Source organism: Periophthalmus magnuspinnatus, chromosome 21 (assembly GCF_009829125.3).
Source record: "Periophthalmus magnuspinnatus isolate fPerMag1 chromosome 21, fPerMag1.2.pri, whole genome shotgun sequence".
Classification (NCBI taxonomy): Eukaryota; Metazoa; Chordata; class Actinopteri; order Gobiiformes; family Gobiidae; genus Periophthalmus; species Periophthalmus magnuspinnatus.
This window is the reverse complement of record NC_047146.1, coordinates 3,735,206-3,755,387: the sequence shown is the minus strand read 5'-3', so window position 1 is coordinate 3,755,387 and position 20,182 is coordinate 3,735,206. Positions and strand designations below refer to the sequence as shown.

General features: G+C 42.7%; 2 protein-coding genes, 1 long non-coding RNA gene and 1 other non-coding gene across 5 annotated transcripts in view; all 4 read left to right on the top strand.

Moving 5' to 3' along the window:
* The window catches only part of cavin2a (caveolae associated protein 2a), a 38,595-nt gene extending 37,035 nt beyond the window's left edge, over positions 1 to 1,560 (top strand). Inside the window, exon 5 of the mRNA XM_033987460.2 lies at positions 115 to 1,560. Within this exon, the coding sequence (XP_033843351.1) occupies positions 115 to 306 (192 nt within the window). The 3' untranslated portion in view covers positions 307 to 1,560. The remainder of the gene's footprint in view (positions 1 to 114) is intronic.
* A 2,310-nt stretch (positions 1,561 to 3,870) lies between these two features.
* LOC129457291 (uncharacterized) lies at positions 3,871 to 4,894 on the top strand. Its single transcript, XR_008649177.1, has 3 exons — positions 3,871 to 3,891; positions 4,475 to 4,728; positions 4,839 to 4,894. It is a non-coding gene; the product is annotated as an uncharacterized LOC129457291 (long non-coding RNA).
* Positions 4,895 to 7,281: 2,387 nt separating this feature from the next.
* On the top strand, positions 7,282 to 7,363 carry trnas-cga (transfer RNA serine (anticodon CGA)). The gene has a single exon. It is a non-coding gene; the product is annotated as a tRNA-Ser (tRNA).
* A 564-nt stretch (positions 7,364 to 7,927) lies between these two features.
* Positions 7,928 to 18,209, top strand: nabp1a (nucleic acid binding protein 1a). Of its 2 annotated transcripts, none has more exons than XM_055230615.1 (6): positions 7,928 to 8,727; positions 9,229 to 9,367; positions 11,801 to 11,872; positions 13,528 to 13,612; positions 13,687 to 13,750; positions 14,422 to 18,209. In XM_055230615.1, exons 1-6 carry the CDS (start codon positions 8,634 to 8,636, stop codon positions 14,628 to 14,630), a joined length of 663 nt encoding a protein of 220 aa, XP_055086590.1. In that variant the 5' UTR covers positions 7,928 to 8,633; the 3' UTR covers positions 14,631 to 18,209. The 2 variants fall into 2 exon arrangements, with proteins under 2 accessions (XP_055086590.1, XP_033843354.1); XM_033987463.2 differs by having other exon boundaries at positions 13,687 to 13,768; positions 14,422 to 18,208.
* The last annotated feature ends 1,973 nt before the right edge of the window (positions 18,210 to 20,182 follow it).

Genomic DNA, 20,182 nt, shown 5'->3' with positions numbered 1-20,182 from the left:
ACCTGCCCGTGTGTCAGTCTAACACTTCAGGGATACGATGGGAGGGCATCTGGCACACAGGGATACAGCAGGAGGATGGGAGGGCATCTGGCTCACTGACCTCTCCTTCTGCAGGCGGAGGCGGAGGTCTCCGGTGGAGCGGGCCTAGCTGTCCCCGAGTCTACGGAGGATGTGGGAGAGGAGGAGGAGGAGGAGGAGGAGGAGGAGAGTCCCACAGAGGGCGCAACGGAGGCGAGCATCTCCGCGGAAACCACCCCCTCGGCGACCATTCCCACGGCGACCATCGCGGTGGAACAAGCGTCTTAATGTGACAGTTTTAGAGTTTTTAAACGTCGTCTGAAAATATAAAGTTTGATACACAATGATAGAAACTGATTTACCTTAATGCTGTTTAGTTAAAGATGAGAAGGGCAAAAAAAAAAACAATTTATGTCGTGATTTTTCTTAAAGCTACAGGTCATGTTTTAGTTTTATGATGTTTTAAATGATCGCGGTGGGTGTGGCGAAGGAGGACGGACTTTAAATCCACTTCTAGATGACCACCTGATGATGTCACAAGGTGTAGCGAGGAGTGTTATGAGCCGTGCATAGGGAGACGGTCCAAACGGGATTAAACGCTGAAACGTGCGTGAACGAAGCGAAGCGCGAAACTCCGGTGACGTTTCTGCGGAGGCCACTGTGTCAGAACAGGGTTAAAGCCCCACTGCGGGACATTTCGTCACACTAGAACACGGTTACGGGACAATATGAGACATTTAAAAACAATTATATCACGTAATTCCACTTGGGATTGAAAGCACCTAAGTCCCAGAGGTGAAACAAACCCCAGGGCCTCCTCTCCTCGTCTCCCCCCCAAAACGAGCTCGTCTCCCTGGGCATAAGTCCAGCCAGCTCCCCCCGAAAGAGCAAAGTACCACCAGAGATAATGAGGGATCTGCAAGTACGAACGTAAATATGGTTCAACCTGGACTGGATGAAGAGTAAACTGGGTCTGTTGAATTTAAACGGGGACTTCCAGAGTTACATCCAAACCAGATCTAAACTAAGACCCAACCAGGACTAAACCAGGACTAAACCAGGACTAAACCAGGACTAAACCAGGACTAAACCAGGACTAAACCTGGATCCAAACTGGTGTAGGATAAAGTGTAGTTGCCTCAGAGTCGGAAGAAAAGCCAAGAGTTTTAACGCAAGAAAAGTTTATTTAGCATCAATACAGAAGCGTCAGGACTCTGATAGTGTCCAGTCCAGTCCAGTCCAGTCCAGTCTGGCTATGCTTCTGTTGTAGGGAGTATTATACCTCTGATGACTTAGGCTGAGATAACAAGGACTGAGCCCAGAACCTGACTAACTCTAACAGAAACCAGGTCTAAAATGGGTCTGGATGAAAACTAAACCAGGACTATGCCAAGACGAGGTCTAAGACAGGACCTAGATCTAAACCAAGACTTAAACCCAGGCCACACCAGGGCTAAACCAGGTTTAAACCGGGTCTAAAACAGGATTTTAAGTCTATATCAGGACTAAAAGTGAGTCTAACCCAGGAGAAAAAAAACAAAACAGGACTGAGCGAGGACTTAAATCAGGTCAGTCCTCGTTGTCCATCTCCGGTCGCACAGGGCCAGCTCTTCTCCCCCTGTCCCCCGTCCCCCCTGTCCCCCCGTCGCTCTCGCACAAACCTCCTCTTTGTGCTTTGTTGTTGTGGCTGAAAATACTAAATCTCTGGGTCGTTTAAGTGGAGCGGAGTTGCCAGGTTGAGATCAGGAATGGTGTTTCCCTGGTCGGGCCAAAGGATGTAGCTGCAATAAACAAGAAAATATTCACACTTAAGGTCAAAGCAAAACTAAACCAGGACTAAACCAGGACTAGACCAGGACTAGACCAGGACTAGACCAGGACTTAGTTTCAGACATTTAAATTGAGATGTTGAGATGGAGATAAAATTGAGTTTAAATTCAAAGTGCAGGTCTAAGGTGGAGGAGCAGCTCTCAGTGAAATGAACTAAAATGAGCCTCACTGTTTTGTTTATGGAAATATCTGCTGCCCGGAAATTTGAATCTGGGATACTTTAGTTTTATAAGTACAACTGCAGCTACTACTACTACTACTACTAGTGTACTCAATGTGGCCCTGTTCAGTGTACTGCTTACTAATAGAAATGTATAAATAATAATAATCATAATAATATAAATATAAAATAATACTTTTTGTGACTTAAGCTTTAAAAAGTGAAGTATTTAGCCTCTCCTTTTCCTCCTCTTCTTCTCCTCCTCTCTCTGTCCTTAGCTTCTCCTTCTAATCCTCCTCTCTCTGCCTTTAGCCTCTCCTCCTCCTCCTCTTCTCGTCTTCTCCTCCTCTCTCTGCCTTTAGCCTCTCCTTCTCTTCTCCTCCTCTCTCTGTCCTTAGCCTCTCCTTCTAATCCTTCTCTCTCTGCCTTTAGCCTCTCCTTCTCCTCCTCTTCTCCTCCTCTCTCTGTCCTTAGCCTCTCCTTCTAATCCTCCTCTCTCTGCCTTTAGCCTCTCCTTCTCCTCCTCTTCTCCTCCTCTCTCTGTCCTTAGCCTCTCCTTCTCTTCTCCTCCTCTTCTCCTCCTCTCTCTGTCCTTAGCCTCTCCTTCTCCTCTTCTCCTCTCTCTGTCCTTAGCCTCTCCTAATCCTCCTCTCTCTCTGCCTTTAGCCTCTCCTCCTCCTCCTCTTCTCGTCTTCTCCTCCTCTCTCTGTCCTTAGCCTCTCCTTCTAATCCTCTTCTCCTCCTCTCTCTGTCCTTAGCCTCTCCTTCTAATCCTCCTCTCTCCGCCTTGAGCCTCTCCTCCTCCTCCTCTTCTCGTCTTCTCCTCCTCTCTCCGCCTTGAGCCTGAGACGATCCGTTTTCCGTCTGACAGATCTGCAGGTGGGTTGGACCGAGGCAAATTCCTTTTAAAGATGTTATCACTTTAAAACATGTGGTTTAAGGCTGTCTTTAAAGCTGCACTGTGTACCTTTTCTGCCGGCTTGTCTCCATGGAGATGTCATAGTTTTGGAATGTCCCACAGTGTGACATTGTCTCTGCAGCGTGGCGTCGTCGTGGGTGCAAAGGTCAGGGCGTGTTCTGTGTTTGGTGAATGACACTGGTCTGATGCATTCTTCAGAGCCACAGGTGTGAAAGAGAAACAGAGAGAAAGAGAGAAAGAGAGAGAGAAAGAGGAAGGAAGGAGCGAGAGAAGGAGGGAAGGAGAGAGGAGGAAAGGAGGGGGGTGTAAAACGCTGGGAAGATTGATAATGCAACGAGGAGGAATGATCTATGTGTCAAAAATGTCACAGTCACACAAAAAATGTTTACACTGAATGAACCAGGACTAAACCAGGACTAAACCAGGTCTAAACCAGGTCTAAACCAGGTCTAAACCAGGTCTAAACCAGGTCTAAACCAGGACTAAACCAGGACTAAACCAGGTCTAAACCAGGACTAAAACAGGACTAAACCAGGACTAAAACAGGACTAAACCAGGACTAAACCAGGACTAAACCAGGTCTAAAACAGGACTAAACCAGGTCTAAACCAGGTCTAAAACAGGACTAAAACAGGACTAAACCAGGACTAAACCAGGACTAAACCAGGACTAAACCAGGACTAAACCAGGACTAAACCAGGTCTAAAACAGGACTAAACCAGGACTAAACCAGGACTAAAACAGGTCTAAACCAGGTCTAAACCAGGTCTAAACCAGGTCTAAACCAGGACTAAACCAGGACTAAACCAGGACTAAACCAGGTCTAAAACAGGACTAATCCAGGACTAAACCAGGTCTAAACCAGGACTAAACCAGGTCTAAACCAGGACTAAACCAAGTCTAAACCAGGACTAAAACAGGTCTAAAACAGGACTAAACTAGGACTAAACTAGGACTAAAACAGGTCTAAACCAGGTCTAAACCAGGTCTAAACCAGGACTAAACCAAGTCTAAACCAGGACTAAACCAGGACTAAACCAGGTCTAAAACAGGACTAAACCAAGTCTAAACCAGGACTAAACCAAGTCTAAACCAGGACTAAACCAGGTCTAAACCAGGACTAAACCAGGACTAAACAAGGTCTAAACCAGGACTACACCAGGACTACACCAGGACTAAACCAGGACTAAACCAGGACTAAACCAGGACTACACCAGGACTACACCAGGACTAAACCAGGACTAAACCAGGGCTAAACCAGGACTAAACCAGGTCTAAACCAGGACTAAACCAGGTCTAAAACAGGACTAAACCAGGTCTAAAACAGGACTGAACCAGGTCTAAACCAGGACTGAACCAGGACTGAACCAGGACTGAACCAGGACTGAACCAGGACTAAACCAGGACTAAACCAGGACTAAACCAGGACTAAACCAGGTCTAAAACAGGACTAACCCAGGACTAAACCAGGACTAAACCAGGACTAAAACAGGTCTAAAACAGGACTAAGACAGGACTAAAGTAGGTCTAAAACAGGACTAACCCAGGACTAAACCAGGACTAAAACAGGACTAAACCAGGACTAAAACAGGTCTAAAACAGGTCTAAAACAGGACTAAAACAGGTCTAAAACAGGACTAAACCAGGTCTAAAACAGGACTAAACCAGGTCTAAACCAGGTCTAAACCAGGACTAAACCAGGACTAAACCAGGACTAAACCAGGACTAAACCAGGACTAAACCAGGGACTAAACCAGGACTAAACCAGGTCTAAACCAGGACTAAACCAGGACTAAACCAAGTCTAAAACAGGACTAAACTAGGACTAAAACAGGACTAAAACAGGTCTAAACCAGGACTAAACCAGGACTAAACCAGGACTAAACCAGGACTAAACCAGGACTAAACCAGGACTAAACCAGGACTAAACCAGGGACTAAACCAGGACTAAACCAGGACTAAACCAGTGTTTTTGGTCCGCTCCTCCTCCATCACACTCACCCTTTGTGCCACATCTGTCCCGGGGCAGACTGACCGACACGTGGCTGCCGTTCTGCACCTTCAGCCTTGACCCGTGTCACTGTAAAACCTAAAAACATGTAAAAACTATATAAACTTTGACATATTCCAGCAGCACAAGAACTAAACTGAAAACTGTGTAAGAATTTAAACGTTTTGTCCTTTTTCAGGCTGTACTTTGTGAATAAAACCTGAATTATTGTGAAATCTATGCATTTTAAACAGTAGATAAATGTGTTTTTAGTCCACAGACGGGAAATAGCTTTTGTGTCGTCTTTTATTTTGTTATTTCATTTTAATTTGATGGTAAACGTACTAATATATGCAAAATAAAAGGGGAGAATGAAACTACAATCATCACCACACGTTTTTACACTTATTTCTTTATTTTAAGTCTCTTCTGTTTTTCTGGTTTCACTTAAATTTTGTGAATAGTTTTGTTTGTTTCATTTTATGCATAAATATGAAAAGTTTATTCATAAAAAAAAAAATAGTAGTTTTGTTTTTATGGTAGAATCTTCGTCTAACGAGTCCAGGTTTGGTTCACACTTTTAGACGAATTTGACCAAAGACGTTTATCATTAAAGACGAGAAATATTAGAAATGTTTTGGGCTCGTGTTTCTCTGAATTCACTTTTCTATTTTCTTTAGTATCAATAAAGAATTTTTAAAACAGAAAGACTGAAGGGTTTTTGGATTGACACGGAAGGATTTAGAGATGGATGGATGGAAAGATAGATATAAACGGATGGATGGATGATAGACGGATAGACAGATGGATAGATGGATAGACAGATAGATAGACAGACAGATAGATAGACAGACAGACAGACAGACAGACAGACAGATAGATAGATAGACAGATAGATAGATAGACAGATAGATAGATAGACAGATAGATGGATAGATAGATGGATAGATAGATGGATAGACAGATAGATAGATAGATAGACAGATAGATGGATAGACAGATAGATAGACAGACAGATGGATAGATAGATAGATAGATAAATAGATAGACAGATAGACAGACAGACAGATACATTTTATTATTACTTACCTCTCCACACACCTCCAGCTGAGGCGTCCCAGGCCAGCTGAGAGACACAGTCCCTCCAGCGTGTCCTGGGTCTTCCCCGGGGCGTCCTCTCGGTGGGACATGCCCAGAACACCTCCCCAGGGAGGCGTCCAGGAGGCGTCCGCAGCAGATGCCCGAGCCTCCTCAGCTGCTCCTCTAAACGTGGAGGAGCAGCGGCTCCACTCCGAGCTCTTTGGAGGGACGGAGCTCCTCACACTGTCTCTGAGGGAGTGTCCAGTGTCCCTGCAGAGGAAACTCTTTTCAGCCACTTTTATCTGTGATCTTGTCTTTTGGGTCATAGGTGAACGTAGATTAACCAGTAAATCAGGAGCTTTGCCTTCGCCTTCGTCTGATACAACGACCATTTTAATCTGTATGATATAAAACAACAAAAGACACATGTTTGAAAGTATTTATTTTATTTTAGGCGGTTTTAAATAAAATAATACAACTAAATAATCCCATGATGTGCGTGGAACCTGTTTAAATGAAGTCATAGTATAATTATGACTTGGGTTGGACAGTAATCGGTGCTATTATCCGTATTATAAAAAGAACAGACGTGTTATTTTAAAACAGATGAGTGAGTTACAAAGAAATGAGCAATGAACCTAAAGAGGAGGCTGCTATTACTACTACTGTATTCTAACTGAGTAAATACATTTTATCAGCATTATTTACTAAAGTTTAGCAAACAAGACAAAAATGAAGGATTGTTCTGAGCCACATGGGACCAGCCCTGGATAATTAAAATAAAAAGTCTTATTAAATAGGTTAATTTGACTCCCTTGGATCTATTTATGTCACGAATTAGATCTATTAGCTTTATAATAATTATCTAGTGGGTTTAGTTAATGTCAAATATTCTGGCTTTATTTTATTTTTTGCTAGATTAGTTTCACTTTCACAGACACAGAGATCATCAGAGAATCCCAAACTGTTCCTCATCAGCTCATCTATTCTTCCATAAATATTACTTTGACTGATTATTGTCCATGCTCATGTTTTAGTTTCATTTTTACTGGACTTCCGTAAACACTCCTCGTGCTCTGTGGGTCTTTTGCGCCCTCCTGTGTTTTTATTCAGTGTTTTTATTCAATTATTGAGGCTTTATTTCCGAGCCTCGCACGTGCACGGCTTTAATAATCGGTTTATTTAACACTAATCTGCATAATTATTACCATTTCTATCATTTATAAAGCAGATATTTCACACATAGTTCATTTAAATGCTGTCAGGGCGCGTGAGTACTGCGGAGTCACGGTGGCCGAGAGGTTAAGGCGTTGGACTCGAAATCCAATGGGGTATCCCCGCACAGGTTCGAATCCTGTTCGTGACGATCAACTTTTTATTTTTTACCTTCACAAAAAACGAAAGACAAGCCACAAAACCCCAGCTAACTGCTAAATCTTAAGTAAACATTTAAACTATATTGTCCAAAACGCTGTAATTATCACATATTAGCGGTTGTACTCACTTTTACGCTGATATCAACTGTTTTAACCTTTTGATTTTGTGTCGTCTAAATAAATTAACACGCTTTTAAAGAAGATATTGGCTAGTATTTATGATATCTGTCCGTAACACTTGCATAAACATTAAATCACAATGATATTTTATAAAAACCTACCACTCAGTTCGCTGTAATCTCGCGAGTTTAACCCCGAGGTGTTGACGTGGACCGGACTTCTCATGAAACTGTTTTATTTCACGGAATTTCTGCTGTTATTGTTCTTTAGTCTTTTGGATACATCTTTTTGGTTTATAAGTCTTACTAAAATGGCTTCTTAAAAGTCATATTATTCTTAAATCAAGCGACAAACACGAGCGGACCACCCCTCTTTTCTGGGGCATAATGGTACAGTCCAAATCTTATAAAAGGACCCGGCGACGCTGCTGACGTAGATTCTGTGCTGTAGTGTGAGCGTGCAGACTGTGACATGGACTTTTAAACAATTTTTACAGCGTTTTAGGCCTTGGAGCGATTACTAAAGCACATACCTCGCTGATTATTATCCATTTATGGGAGAAAAGCAGTGTTTAAGCCGCACGGGGCAGGAATATTTGTAAAAAGCTGTTTAAAAGACCGCCCGGCTAATAATAGTTGTCTGTTAGCAGTTAGCCGCTAGTGAAGCTACACAAAAGGAATACGGTTTTTAGCGTTGAAAATACAATCAAACTAAACCGAACTGCCAGGAATGTAACTGCACAGGTCTAGCAAAACGTATGTTTAACAGTAATTACACAATTATCATCGTTTATATTGTTAAATAGGTGTTTTACTGAGCCAGGTAGTCCTGATTTTGGGCTATTGTCTGCTCCAAACGTGATATCAACGCTTTTTTAAAGGAAATGAAGAGACTAATAAGGACTTAAATCACAAAATGGAGCTGGACTGGCACAGAAGTCTCGCTAAAAGAGGAAGTTAACAAGACGCCCGCTCGTTTTGATGTGTGATACTGTGGTTAAACCTTTCTATGGTCCAGTGAGGTTAAGTTTTACCTGCACATTGTGAGGGGAAAGTGTTAAAATTTGGCTCAAAGCTGAAGGTTCTTGGACATTTCTCTCTTCACAAGACACGAACTGCTGTTATAATCTTAAAAAGAAACATGGCAGCCCCCGCAAACGAGGCCTTATTTCTCATAAAGGACGTGAAGCCCGGATCTAAAAATCTCAATATAGTGTTCATTGTTTTGGAAATAGGTGAGTAGCAGCTCTTATTTACATCACAAAAACAAAGATGTAATGGACAAACTGCAGGCTACATCATCAGAGATTACATTTATGAGCTTATTATGAAATTGTGCATATATTATTGGATAGAAAATGGCTCAGCTGCATCATCTTTTGTTGAAATATGACAGTTTTTCCACATTTGAGCTGTACAGACTCACAAGTTTTTATACTTTTGTAATTCTTGGATAATATCTTCTTGCAAACAGCCCAACAGTGAAATTAATCTGTGGAAAAGAAGTTAGAAAAATGTTGTATTGTTTTTTTTTTTTAATATTTCATGCTTATTTTGTGTTACACCCTTTTTTTTTTTTTAATGACTGTTTTGCTGTAATTAAGATGCACTGTTGATGTTAGATTTATTTCTGTTGTGTAAAAAGTTTGTAAAAGACTGATGGTTTAAACTAACATTTTACACCGTTTCTTTCACGCCGTATTAACTCCTTCCTTGTATTTCTTGTCCCGCTTCAGGCCGAGTGACCAAAACTAAAGACGGACACGAGGTGCGCTCCTGTAAAGTGGCGGATAAAAGCGGAAGCATCGCCATTTCCGTTTGGGACGAGCTCGGGAGCCTCATTCAACCGGGCGACATCATCAAACTCACCAGAGGGTAATGGTTCATTCAGAATACTGTCCCATCGACCCAAAACGTGCACAACAGGTACAAATCCTCCAGATAAAGTAGTCCCGACCAGGACAAACTCGAGATCTGGAGCTGGGTCTCACCGCTCCTGACGGGTTTAACCAAGAGACACTGAAGGACGAGTCAAATTCGGAGGACACGTTTCCTTATGGGGACAATAAAGTGTATCCCAGTGCCATAAAACACCAAGTCCACATTGACATAATTACATTTCCACTGTAACTTTCCTGGTTGGAGGCTGCTGTGGAAATGTTTTCGCTTTCCCTGGACTGTCCCAAAGTATTTCATCGAACTTATCTACCTTGCATTTATTGAATTACAGGTCTTTTAATTGACAAAAACACCTTGAAAAACAATAATTCTTACTGTGAGTGGGGTTGCCTCTCCTCAGATCTTGCCTGTAACTTTTGTATTTGTGGTTTCAGCTCCTTGTTTCCATGGGTATACACAAGTTTAATGCAGGAGAAGTTACGCAGTGGCATCATTTAATCTGAAAAATACACTTCAGCATTGTGACCGAGTGGCACTGAGGCAGAACTACAGGCATTTTAACAGACCAAATGTGTTTCTTTGACTTTTTTTGGCCTAATCTTTGTCCGTGCAGCCATTTTTTTAAAGATTAAATTATCTCTCTACAGCAAAATGGAGGCTGATAGTAGTTTATCTGTTGCTGCTGTGACTGTACAGAGCTTCGCTAGTTTGTTGGCTAACGATAGAGGGAGATAAAGGACACGTCAACTCTGCTCACAACAATTCATCTCCTCAAAACACAGACGCAGAGACACGTTATTTAAGGAGAAAAAGGTCCAATTCTGCTGCGTCTGATCCAAGATTTAGCAGAGTTGTAGATTTTTATATTTGTTATTAAACTGTAGCAGCTTTTTCACATTTTAGATTCAACGTTTTGAGCTTTTCAAAAGAAGAAAATGTCATTACTCATAAAAAAAAATCTGAAATGTTGTGATGTCCACTGCATAATCTCTACTGTGGAACATTCCAGGCAAGGCAAACATCTCCATGGAGACGAGAACGGGACAGACCCTCCACCATAAAAGCATAAATGTTACTTGGCACAGCTTTAAGTCAGAGTGTAAAGTTTTATTTATAAAGTCCCCTGGCCCTAAAAATAAAATATTCAACATAAATAATCTTGTAATGGGGGATTTGGTAAATAAAAATAAGTAAAGTGAAACAAAAATGAGAGCGTTTATGTCCGTCCTAAAGTTAGCGCCGTGTTTGTCAAACTGTGGTCGGTCTTCAGGTCGTACTTCAGCTCTTCAGTTTAGAGATAATTTTATCAAATTTTTGTCCTCTGGGTAATTTCATGTTTATAACTACAGAGAAAATGATGTAGTCCTGGTTTAGTCCTAGATTAGACCTGGTTTAGTCCGAGATTAGACCTGGTTTAGTCCTAGATTAGACCTGGAATAGTCCTGGTTTAGTCCTAGATTAGACCTGGTTTAGACCTGGAATAGTCCTGGTTTAGTTTTAGATTAGACCTGGTTCAGTCCTGGTTTAGTCCTGGTTTAGACCTGGTTTAGTCCTGGTTTAGTCCTAGATTAGACCTGGTTTAGTCCTGGATTAGACCTGGTTTAGTCCTGGTTTAGTCCTAGATTAGACCTGGTTTAGTCCTAGATTAGACCTGGTTTATTTAGACCTGGTTTAGTCCTAGATTAGACCTGGAATAGTCCTGGTTTAGTCCTGGTTTAGTCCTAGATTAGACCTGGAATAGTCCTGGTTTAGTCCTAGATTAGACCTGGTTTAGTCCTAGATGAGACCTGGATTAGTCCTAGATTAGTCCTGGTTTAGTCCTAGATTAGACCTGGTTTAGTCCTGGATTAGACCTGGTTTAGTCCTAGATTAGACCTGGATTAGTCCTGGTTTAGTCCTAGATTAGACCTGGTTTAGTCCTAGATGAGACCTGGATTAGTCCTGGTTTAGTCCTAGATTAGACCTGGTTTAGTCCTAGATTAGACCTGGTTTAGTCCTAGATTAGACCTGGTTTATTTAGTCCTGGTTTAGTCCTAGATTAGACCTGGAATAGTCCTGGTTTAGTCCTAGATTAGACCTGGTTTAGACCTGGTTTAGTCCTGTTATAGACCTGGTTTAGTCCTAGATTAGACCTGGTTTAGTCCTAGATTAGACCTGGTTTAGTCCTAGATTAGACCTGGTTTAGTCCTGTTATAGACCTGGTTTAGATCTTGTACTCTGAAAGCCACATTTTTCTTTGGTGGATTGATGTGAAACTCTTGGGTTAACATTTTATTTAGTTTTCACTTGACGCCACTGGACTCGCCCGGCGCCTCCAGCCACAGACGCCCCGGGACGGACTGACAGAGGCGTGGCTGCACAGACTGCCCCGACCACCTCAGAGTGATAAATAAATGTGTGTTTTTCCAGGTACGCGTCCTTGTGGAAAGGCTGTCTCACACTGTACACGGGACGAGGGGGCGACCTGCAGAAGATCGGAGAGTGAGTCACTTTTGGATTTAGATTACGACGAGGAAACGGTGTAATATCTGCCCTTTAAAACACACAGCCCTGGAGTTGTGTTTTGTTTCACACGTGACGCACAAACCTCTGCAACCTGGTGTCATGTGGTGAAACAGGAAGTGCTCCACCATTTTTTAAATTCCACAAACACTTCACTAGAATCATTTGGACCATTTCAGCCCTGGAGTTGTAAATTCTACTGCACTAAAAAGGAAAAAAGGAGCTGTTCACTTAAACTACCACTTCATGACATCACAAGTTGGAACATTGGAGCGTTTTGAGCTTTGGAAATGTTACATAATAATAATAAAGTGTGACTCAAACATGTGAATGAAACAAAACACAACTCCAGGTCTGTTTTTGAGGAGGGAACAACATTTTAACACGACTTAAAGCTCATAAGAGTCAATCTGACTTAATATAGGAACTTTAAAGCTTAAACTAATTTTATAAATTACTCACCACCAATCGGTAATTGAAATAATAATCGAATAATCAGACTTTTCATGACTCTGTACATGTCAGAATAGCATCAAGAAACGTTACATTTTGCTTCATCCAGGTCAAATTTATAATAAACGTGGACCTGTTTGTCTGAAACCCGTGAATTAATAATAAACATATTTTGATTTGAATTTCTTAAGTTCTGTGATCATGGACTATTCAGAATCATAAACAGAGACAATAATCACTACAATAAACTGAGCAAAATAATGATCAGTTACAGCCCGATTATATTTTAGGATTATTTTTGTTTTAGTTTAGTACCTTAATATTTTACTTTAGTACCTTAATATTTTACTTTAGTTTAGTTTAGTACCTTAATATTTTACTTTAGTTTAGTACCTTAATATTTTACTTTACTTTAGTACCTTAATATTTTACTTTAGTTTAGTACCTTAATATTTTACTTTAGTACCTTAATATTTTACTTTACTTTAGTCCCTTAATATTTTACTTTACTTTAGTACCTTAATATTTTACTTTAGTTTACTTTAGTACCTTAATATTTTACTTTAGTTTAGTACCTTAATATTTTACTTTAGTACCTTAATATTTTACTTTACTTTAGTCCCTTAATATTTTACTTTACTTTAGTACCTTAATATTTTACTTTACTTTAGTACCTTAATATTTTACTTTAGTCCCTTAATATTTTACTTTAGTTTAGTACCTTAATATTTTACTTTAGTACCTTAATATTTTACTTTAGTATCTTAATATTTTACTTTACTTTAGTACCTTAACATTTTACTTTACTTTAGTTTAGATTAGTACCTTAATATTTTACTTTAGTACCTTAATATTTTACTTTACTTTAGTTTAGTACCTTAACGTGGGGAGCAGGGACACATGTATATAAAGTATTTCATAAAAGGGAAAACACAAACTTTTGCAGTGAGTCTTAAACCACTTCTCCCTCTGTGCGGTGATGTTCTACTGTTAGTTACTTCATAGTTTGATTATTTACTTAGTTTGGCGTTTAGTTTCATTTTAAATGCGTCGTTCATGTTGCACACAAGCACTGGGGCTGAGGTGGGTGAAGTGTGTTGCTCAAGGACACAACAGCATTAATCTGTGGGAGCTGGAATCGCACCGACAAACATCAGTCATTATTTCTCTGTTTTGTGCAGGTTCTGTATGGTTTATTCTGAGGTGCCCAACTTCAGTGAACCAAACCCAGAGCTGCTGGTCCAGGCCAACCAGCAGAACAAACCTGTGAGTTTAACACGAGGATCAAAATCTGTCACATTTAAAACTCCACTGATGTTAAAGTGACGTCTGTGTCTCAGGGAAAACCCGACCAGAACCAGAACCAGAACCAGAGAGGAAACTCCCCTCCCAACCAGAACTCAGGTACAACTGCCCCTCCAGGTAAGTCTCTGCTCCTCTGGGTCTGCTCCTGTCTGCTCCTGCTCCTCTGGCCCCGCTCCTCTGGCCCCGCTCCTCTGGCCCCGCTCCTCTGGCCCCGCTCCTCTGGCCCCGCTCCTCTGGCCCCGCTCCTCTGGCTCTGCTCCTCTGGCCCCGCTCCTCTGGCCCCGCTCCTCTGGCCCCGCTCCTCTGGCTCTGCTCCTCTGGCCCCGCTCCTCTGGCTCTGCTCCTCTGGCCCCGCTCTTTTGGCTCCGCTCCTTTGGCTCTGCTCCTGTCTGCGCTCCCGTCTGCTCCTTTGGCTCTGCTCCTTTGGCTCTGCTCCTTTGGCTCTGCTCCTTTGGCTCTGCTCCTTTGGCTCTGCTCCTTTGGCTCTGCTCCTCTCTGCTCCCGTCTGCTCCTCTCTGCTCCTCTCTGCTCCCGTCTGCTCCTCTCTGCTCCCGTCTGCTCCTCTCTGCTCCTCTCTGCTCCTCTCTGCTCCCGTCTCCCCTGACTCTCTTCTTTTTTCCATCATTAGATCAATAATGAAGTTTACCATGAACAAATTAAGTATGAAATAATTATTTACATAACATCATAGTTTAACTCTAAAAAACACAAAAAGCATCATATCTTTGTATAAATTCGTATCCCCGTCTTACCCTCTTCTCTCTCTTTAGGTAACGGTGCCATGACGTCCTTCTCCACAGGGGGCGCTCCTCCACCCGCCGCGTCCGGGGGCTTCGGGACGTCCCGCCCGAACGGACGCGCTCCCGGGAACAACGGCGCCTCCCAGAGCTCGGCGACAGGACTGCCCCAAAACCCCAGCTCCAAATCCTCCTCCGTGTCCATCAGCAACGGAAGGGACCCGCGGCGAGCTAAGAGATGAAACACGCCACTGCTGCGCTAACCTGCCCCCGCGGCGAGCAGAGGGCGGACAGAACACACACGGCACATAGGCCTGTCACGATAACGAAATAAAAGTCAGATATGTTCACACGGTAAATAAAAGTGCGATATATTCATACGGTAAAAAGAAACATGATGGTTCTGGAAGTAAATTTTCCATGGTTTTCCCTGTAGATTTTCCCAAAAAAAAAAAAAGGAATTCAGTCTAGTCCTCGCTCTACCGTGTCTCGAACCACAACCTAACACGAGTAAAAAAATCAGATTTATTTCAGAGACGCATGTGAAATGTGGTCATCCGTCAGTTTAGTATTTTCTCATAAATTCTGCAGAAATTTGTGACGTTTTTTCAATCCCTTGTGAGATTTTTTATCCTTTTTTTTCCCCCTCATAAGCCGCCATGTTTGTTTTGATACAGACGGGCCATGCTTGTCTCTGATTGGCTAAACCAGCAGTGACCAGACTCGCACGTTCGTAAAGTTTTGTTTTATTTTAAGTTTGTGTTCTGGATCTTTGGGAAAATGAACACAAGACCCATCATTCTACACAAGATCTGTTCTGAAACTTGATTTAAATTATACGTAACCTTTCGAATTTCGCATGTTATGGACGTTTCTTCTCACGTAGCGCCGTTGTGCCTTTTTAAACTTTCAATATTTGCGTTTTTTGAAAAGACTTTGGGGAAAAACTGATGGAAAATTTACACCAGGAACCAGAGCAGACGTCGAAATGGGACTTTTGAGCTCCACATTGAAACTACTTTACCTTAAAACACCTTAAAGCAGCAGTTTCAGGCCAACGTTTCACACTTTTAACAGTTAAGTCTAGTGTCTTCAATGTGCCATAGATGTTTAATTATTCAACCAGCTAAAAAGTGAGTAAAAAGGTACACGCGATGATCCTTACGCCTGAAAAAACACTGTTGTCGTTGTGATTATCGTGACAGGTTTATGTCAAAAATCAACTTAAAAATGTTTCCTCCAGGGCTGGGTGATAAAACCAATGACTTTTGTTTTACATTAATCTAAAAAAAACAAACACAAAACAATTACAGCTGCTGATCTCGTCTCATGAATCGTGCCAAATTACCCGATAAACACTGGATTTATTTAAACGTATGACATTTATATATTGTTTTCTGGGCTTTGACAAGATCTGATTTTTTTTTTTTCTATTTTGATAATATTATTTGAAAATATTTAGTGTTCTGTTAACCTTAAACCGTTGTTTTTTATCTGATAATTGCAATTTAGATTTGAAATACGTGATTAAAAAGTAGGATTCTGTTTAAAGAGCACATTTAAACAACTCAAACAACACTTTCAGAACATGTTTGTAGACGTTTAAACTACAGGTTCTGCAGCTTTTACACAGAATAAAACCCAATCGAGACGAAGGAGGAAATATTTAGACTTCAGTTAACCTTAATCTGGTTCAAATCTACTATAATAGTTCAGTAGGAAGTTATTTTTTTCCACTAGTTGAACCAAAAAAGACATTACCAAGTCTTTGTTTAAAACGGGGCTGTCCAAACTACGGCCCAGGGGCCAAATGCGGCCCTCATGCCTCCTCCTAAACTGGCCCAATTGATCAGGAAGTTGTTTTTTTTTTACCACAAATTGAACAGATTCTACCTCTATAACCTGAGTAACATCACATCGCATCGTGACACAGACCTAAAAATAATCTATCTTCCAAGTCTTTTTAAATTTACAATAAAAAAAAAAGCTAAAACTACCTGAACACGAACAGCCACTTCATTCTCAAGTTGTCTCGGGGCAGAAGTGGCACAGAAAAGTTCTATATTTCAGTTGTTGTGTAATATTTTGGTTGACCCGTTTAACGTTTTTCACTTTTATTTTTCAGACATTATGAAATTCTTGACAAAAACTTGAAATTATTCTGTATTTGGCCAGTTATTACCCAGCCCTTTGACAAATATTTGGATTTAATTGACGTGTAGCGATAGCCATTTGAACTCCAGGGGTCAAAATCTGTCTTTCTTCACCAAACCGTTTAGTGCCAGTGTTTTTCTCATCCGTCTCCTCTTCATGGAAAATGTTTCAAACTACGCACCAAACGTGAACTTGGAACACTCTCGCACTTTGTTAAGATGACACAGTCTGCTCATTTTAAATTAAGTGACTGATAAAAGGTGCAGAAGGAAACAAGATGGAGGAGGTTTTTTCATTTTTTTTTGGGGTCGTTATGTTTTTATCAAGGAGGGACCACACAAAATGGCCGTCGACTCGAAGCCGAATAAAAATGATGTGAACAGTTAAAATGGAGGAGGTGCAAATGTGGAGAAACAGACAGGGGACTGGGCCGGGACTGGGCCGGGACTGGGCCGGGACTGGGCCGGGACTGGACTCGTGTAAGAATTTGTTTAACTCAAGAAGCCATTACAAAATCATGTCTGTAATAAAAGAGGAATAAACCAGGACTAGATCAAAAGGAAATGTTCACTGCAAATACTTATTCCATGGAAAATGAGGATTTAGACCAAGACTGGACCGGGACTGGACCGGGACTGGACCGGGACTGGACCGGGACTGGACCGGGACTGGACCAGGAAGAATCTAGACCAGGACTAATTCTGGTCAAGACGAGGATTGGACAGGAATTAAATGTTCATTGTAAATGTTTATTCCATAGAAGATGAGGATTATGCTAGGACTAGACCAGGACTAGACCAGGACTAGACCAGGACTAGACCAGGACTAGACCAGGACTAGACCAGGACTAGACCAGGACTAGACCAGGACTAGACCAGGACTAGACCAGGACTAGACCAGGACTAGACCAGGACTAGACCAGGACTAGACCAGGACTATTAAACTTTCGGTGCAGTTGTTTATCTATAGAAATAACCAGGATGTATCTCAAATAAACTAGGACTGGACCTAAACTGGACTCGACCAGGACCTCGACCAGGACCTCGACCAGGACCTCGACCAGGACCTCGACCAGGACTCACTCGTGTAAGTACTTGTTTCACTGAAGACGCTTGGACTGAATCATGTTTGGAATAAAATCTGTATAAATCAGATCTAAACAGAACTCTTGAGTAGGTCACTCCTCAAAGTCTGTGTCATTTCCTTCTCTAAAGCGCCATCTGGTGGTTTAAAAAGGCGCTGCGTCCTCAGCACAGAGCTCGTTCACTCAGAGCTCTGCAGATAAATGTGGGCTGATGTAGAACAAATCAAAACTAACCAAGAAGATAATGTGATTTTCTTCCATTAAAGCGTAAGATAGCGCCCCCTTGTGGTGTGGTCCGGTCTTGCTCCTGTCTGCTTCTCTGAATCCGCCTGTGCAAATAAACTTTACTTCTCAATGTTTCTGGCTTAAAAAAAATGTCAAATATTGAAAATGTTTTTGTTTTTGCTTTTGTCGTTGACTCGTCTCTTTTTTTCCAGGTGAAACGTAAATCTTAAGCATCAAACACACTTTTAAAACACAACTTCACTGAATAATAAAAAAGTCCCTGAACTCTGACTCCATAGCGCCATCCAGTGCACAACAGCCAACACTGCAGTCGGCAAAATGGTGGCCCAAGCACAAAGGCAAAACCAGACGGACTCACAAATGAAAACAAAGGAAATTATAGTTACACGAATAAACAGTTTGAAAAGTGCAGTTGGTATAAATATTGTTTACAAATATTTGAATAAGTGTCTGCTCCAGTAAATCACAGTATTGATTAATTTTGAATAAAAGAGAGATGGAGAAATCTGGACAAAAGCTTAGAGGAAATTGACCGTGATTTTAATTTAACACTGGTGTAATTTAAACTATGTAGAACTAGTACAAGTGGAATATGGGAATCTGAAGTTAAGCAGAGGAGAAGGTCAGGTGGAGCAGAGGTGAGAGTCATATGGTACAGATGGAGCTGAGGATGCAGAGGAAAGAGTCAGGTGGAGCAGAGGATGCAGAAAAGAGGATTAGATGGAGCAGAAGAGAGGATCAGGTGGAGCAGAGGAGAGTTCAGGTGGAGCAGAGGAGAGTTCAGGTGGAGCAGAGGAGTTGCATATTTCACACAGACCTCACTTGTGTCTTAACTTCTGTGTTGCACAAAAGTCTCACGTTCGACCACAGTTTGACGTAAACAGACGATCACAGAAATGAACTTAAAACATGAAGTTCACTCAGAGACTAGAGCTCCTCCACCACGTGACTACACCCGACAGAGACGACTCTAGAGCTCCTCCACCACGTGACTACACCCGACAGAGACGACTCTAGCCGACAGAGACGACTCTAGAGCTCCTCCACCACGTGACTACACCCGACAGAGACGACTCTAGAGCTCCTCCACCACGTGACTACACCCGACAGAGACGACTCTAGAGCTCCTCCACCACGTGACTACACCCGACAGAGACGACTCTAGAGCTCCTCCACCACGTGACTACACCCGACAGAGACGACTCTAGAGCTCCTCCACCACGTGACTACACCCGACAGAGACGACTCTAGAGCTCCTCCACCACGTGACTACACCCGACAGAGACGACTCTAGAGCTCCTCCACCACGTGACCCGACAGAGACGACTCTAGAGCTCCTCCACCACGTGACTACACCCGACACAGACGACTCTAGAGCTCCTCCACCACGTGACTACACCCGACAGAGACGACTCTAGAGCTCCTCCACCACGTGACTACACCCGACAGAGACGACTCTAGAGCTCCTCCACCACGTGACTACACCCGACAGACGACTCTAGAGCTCCTCCACCACGTGACTACACCCGACAGAGACGACTCTAGAGCTCCTCCACCACGTGACTACACCCGACAGAGACGACTCTAGAGCTCCTCCACCACGTGACTACACCCGACAGACGACTCTAGAGCTCCTCCGCCACGTGACTACACCCGACAGAGACGACTCTAGAGCTCCTCCACGACGTGACCCGACAGAGACGACTCCAGAGCTCCTCCACCACGTGACTACACCCGACAGAGACGACTCTAGAGCTCCTCCACCACGTGACTTGACAGAGACGACTCTAGAGCTCCTCCACCACGTGACTACACCCGACACAGACGACTCTAGAGCTCCTCCACCACGTGACTACACCCGACACAGACGACTCTAGAGCTCCTCCACCACGTGACTACACCCGACAGAGACGACTCTAGAGCTCCTCCACCACGTGACTACACCCGACACAGACGACTCTAGAGCTCCTCCACCACGTGACTACACCCGACACAGACGACTCTAGAGCTCCTCCACCACGTGACTACACCCGACAGAGATGACTCTAGAGCTCCTCCACCACGTGACTACACCCAACAGAGACGACTCTAGAGCTCCTCCACCACGTGACTCAACAGAGACGACTCTAGAGCTCCTCCACCACGTGACTACACCCGACAGAGACGACTCTAGAGCTCCTCCACCACGTGACTACACCCGACACAGACGACTCTAGAGCTCCTCCACCACGTGACTACACCCGACACAGACGACTCTAGAGCTCCTCCACCACGTGACTACACCCGACAGAGACGACTCTAGAGCTCCTC

Coding starts and splice junctions, on each gene's coding strand:
- nabp1a (XM_033987463.2), top strand. CDS start 8,634: ATGGCAGCCCCCGCAAACGAGGCCTTATTTCTCATAAAGGACGTGAAG. Junction 9,368..11,800: donor ATCATCAAACTCACCAGAGG/GTAATGGTTCAT, acceptor GTGTTTTTCCAG/GTACGCGTCCTTGTGGAAAG. Junction 13,769..14,421: donor AGGTACAACTGCCCCTCCAG/GTAAGTCTCTGC, acceptor CTCTCTCTTTAG/GTAACGGTGCCATGACGTCC.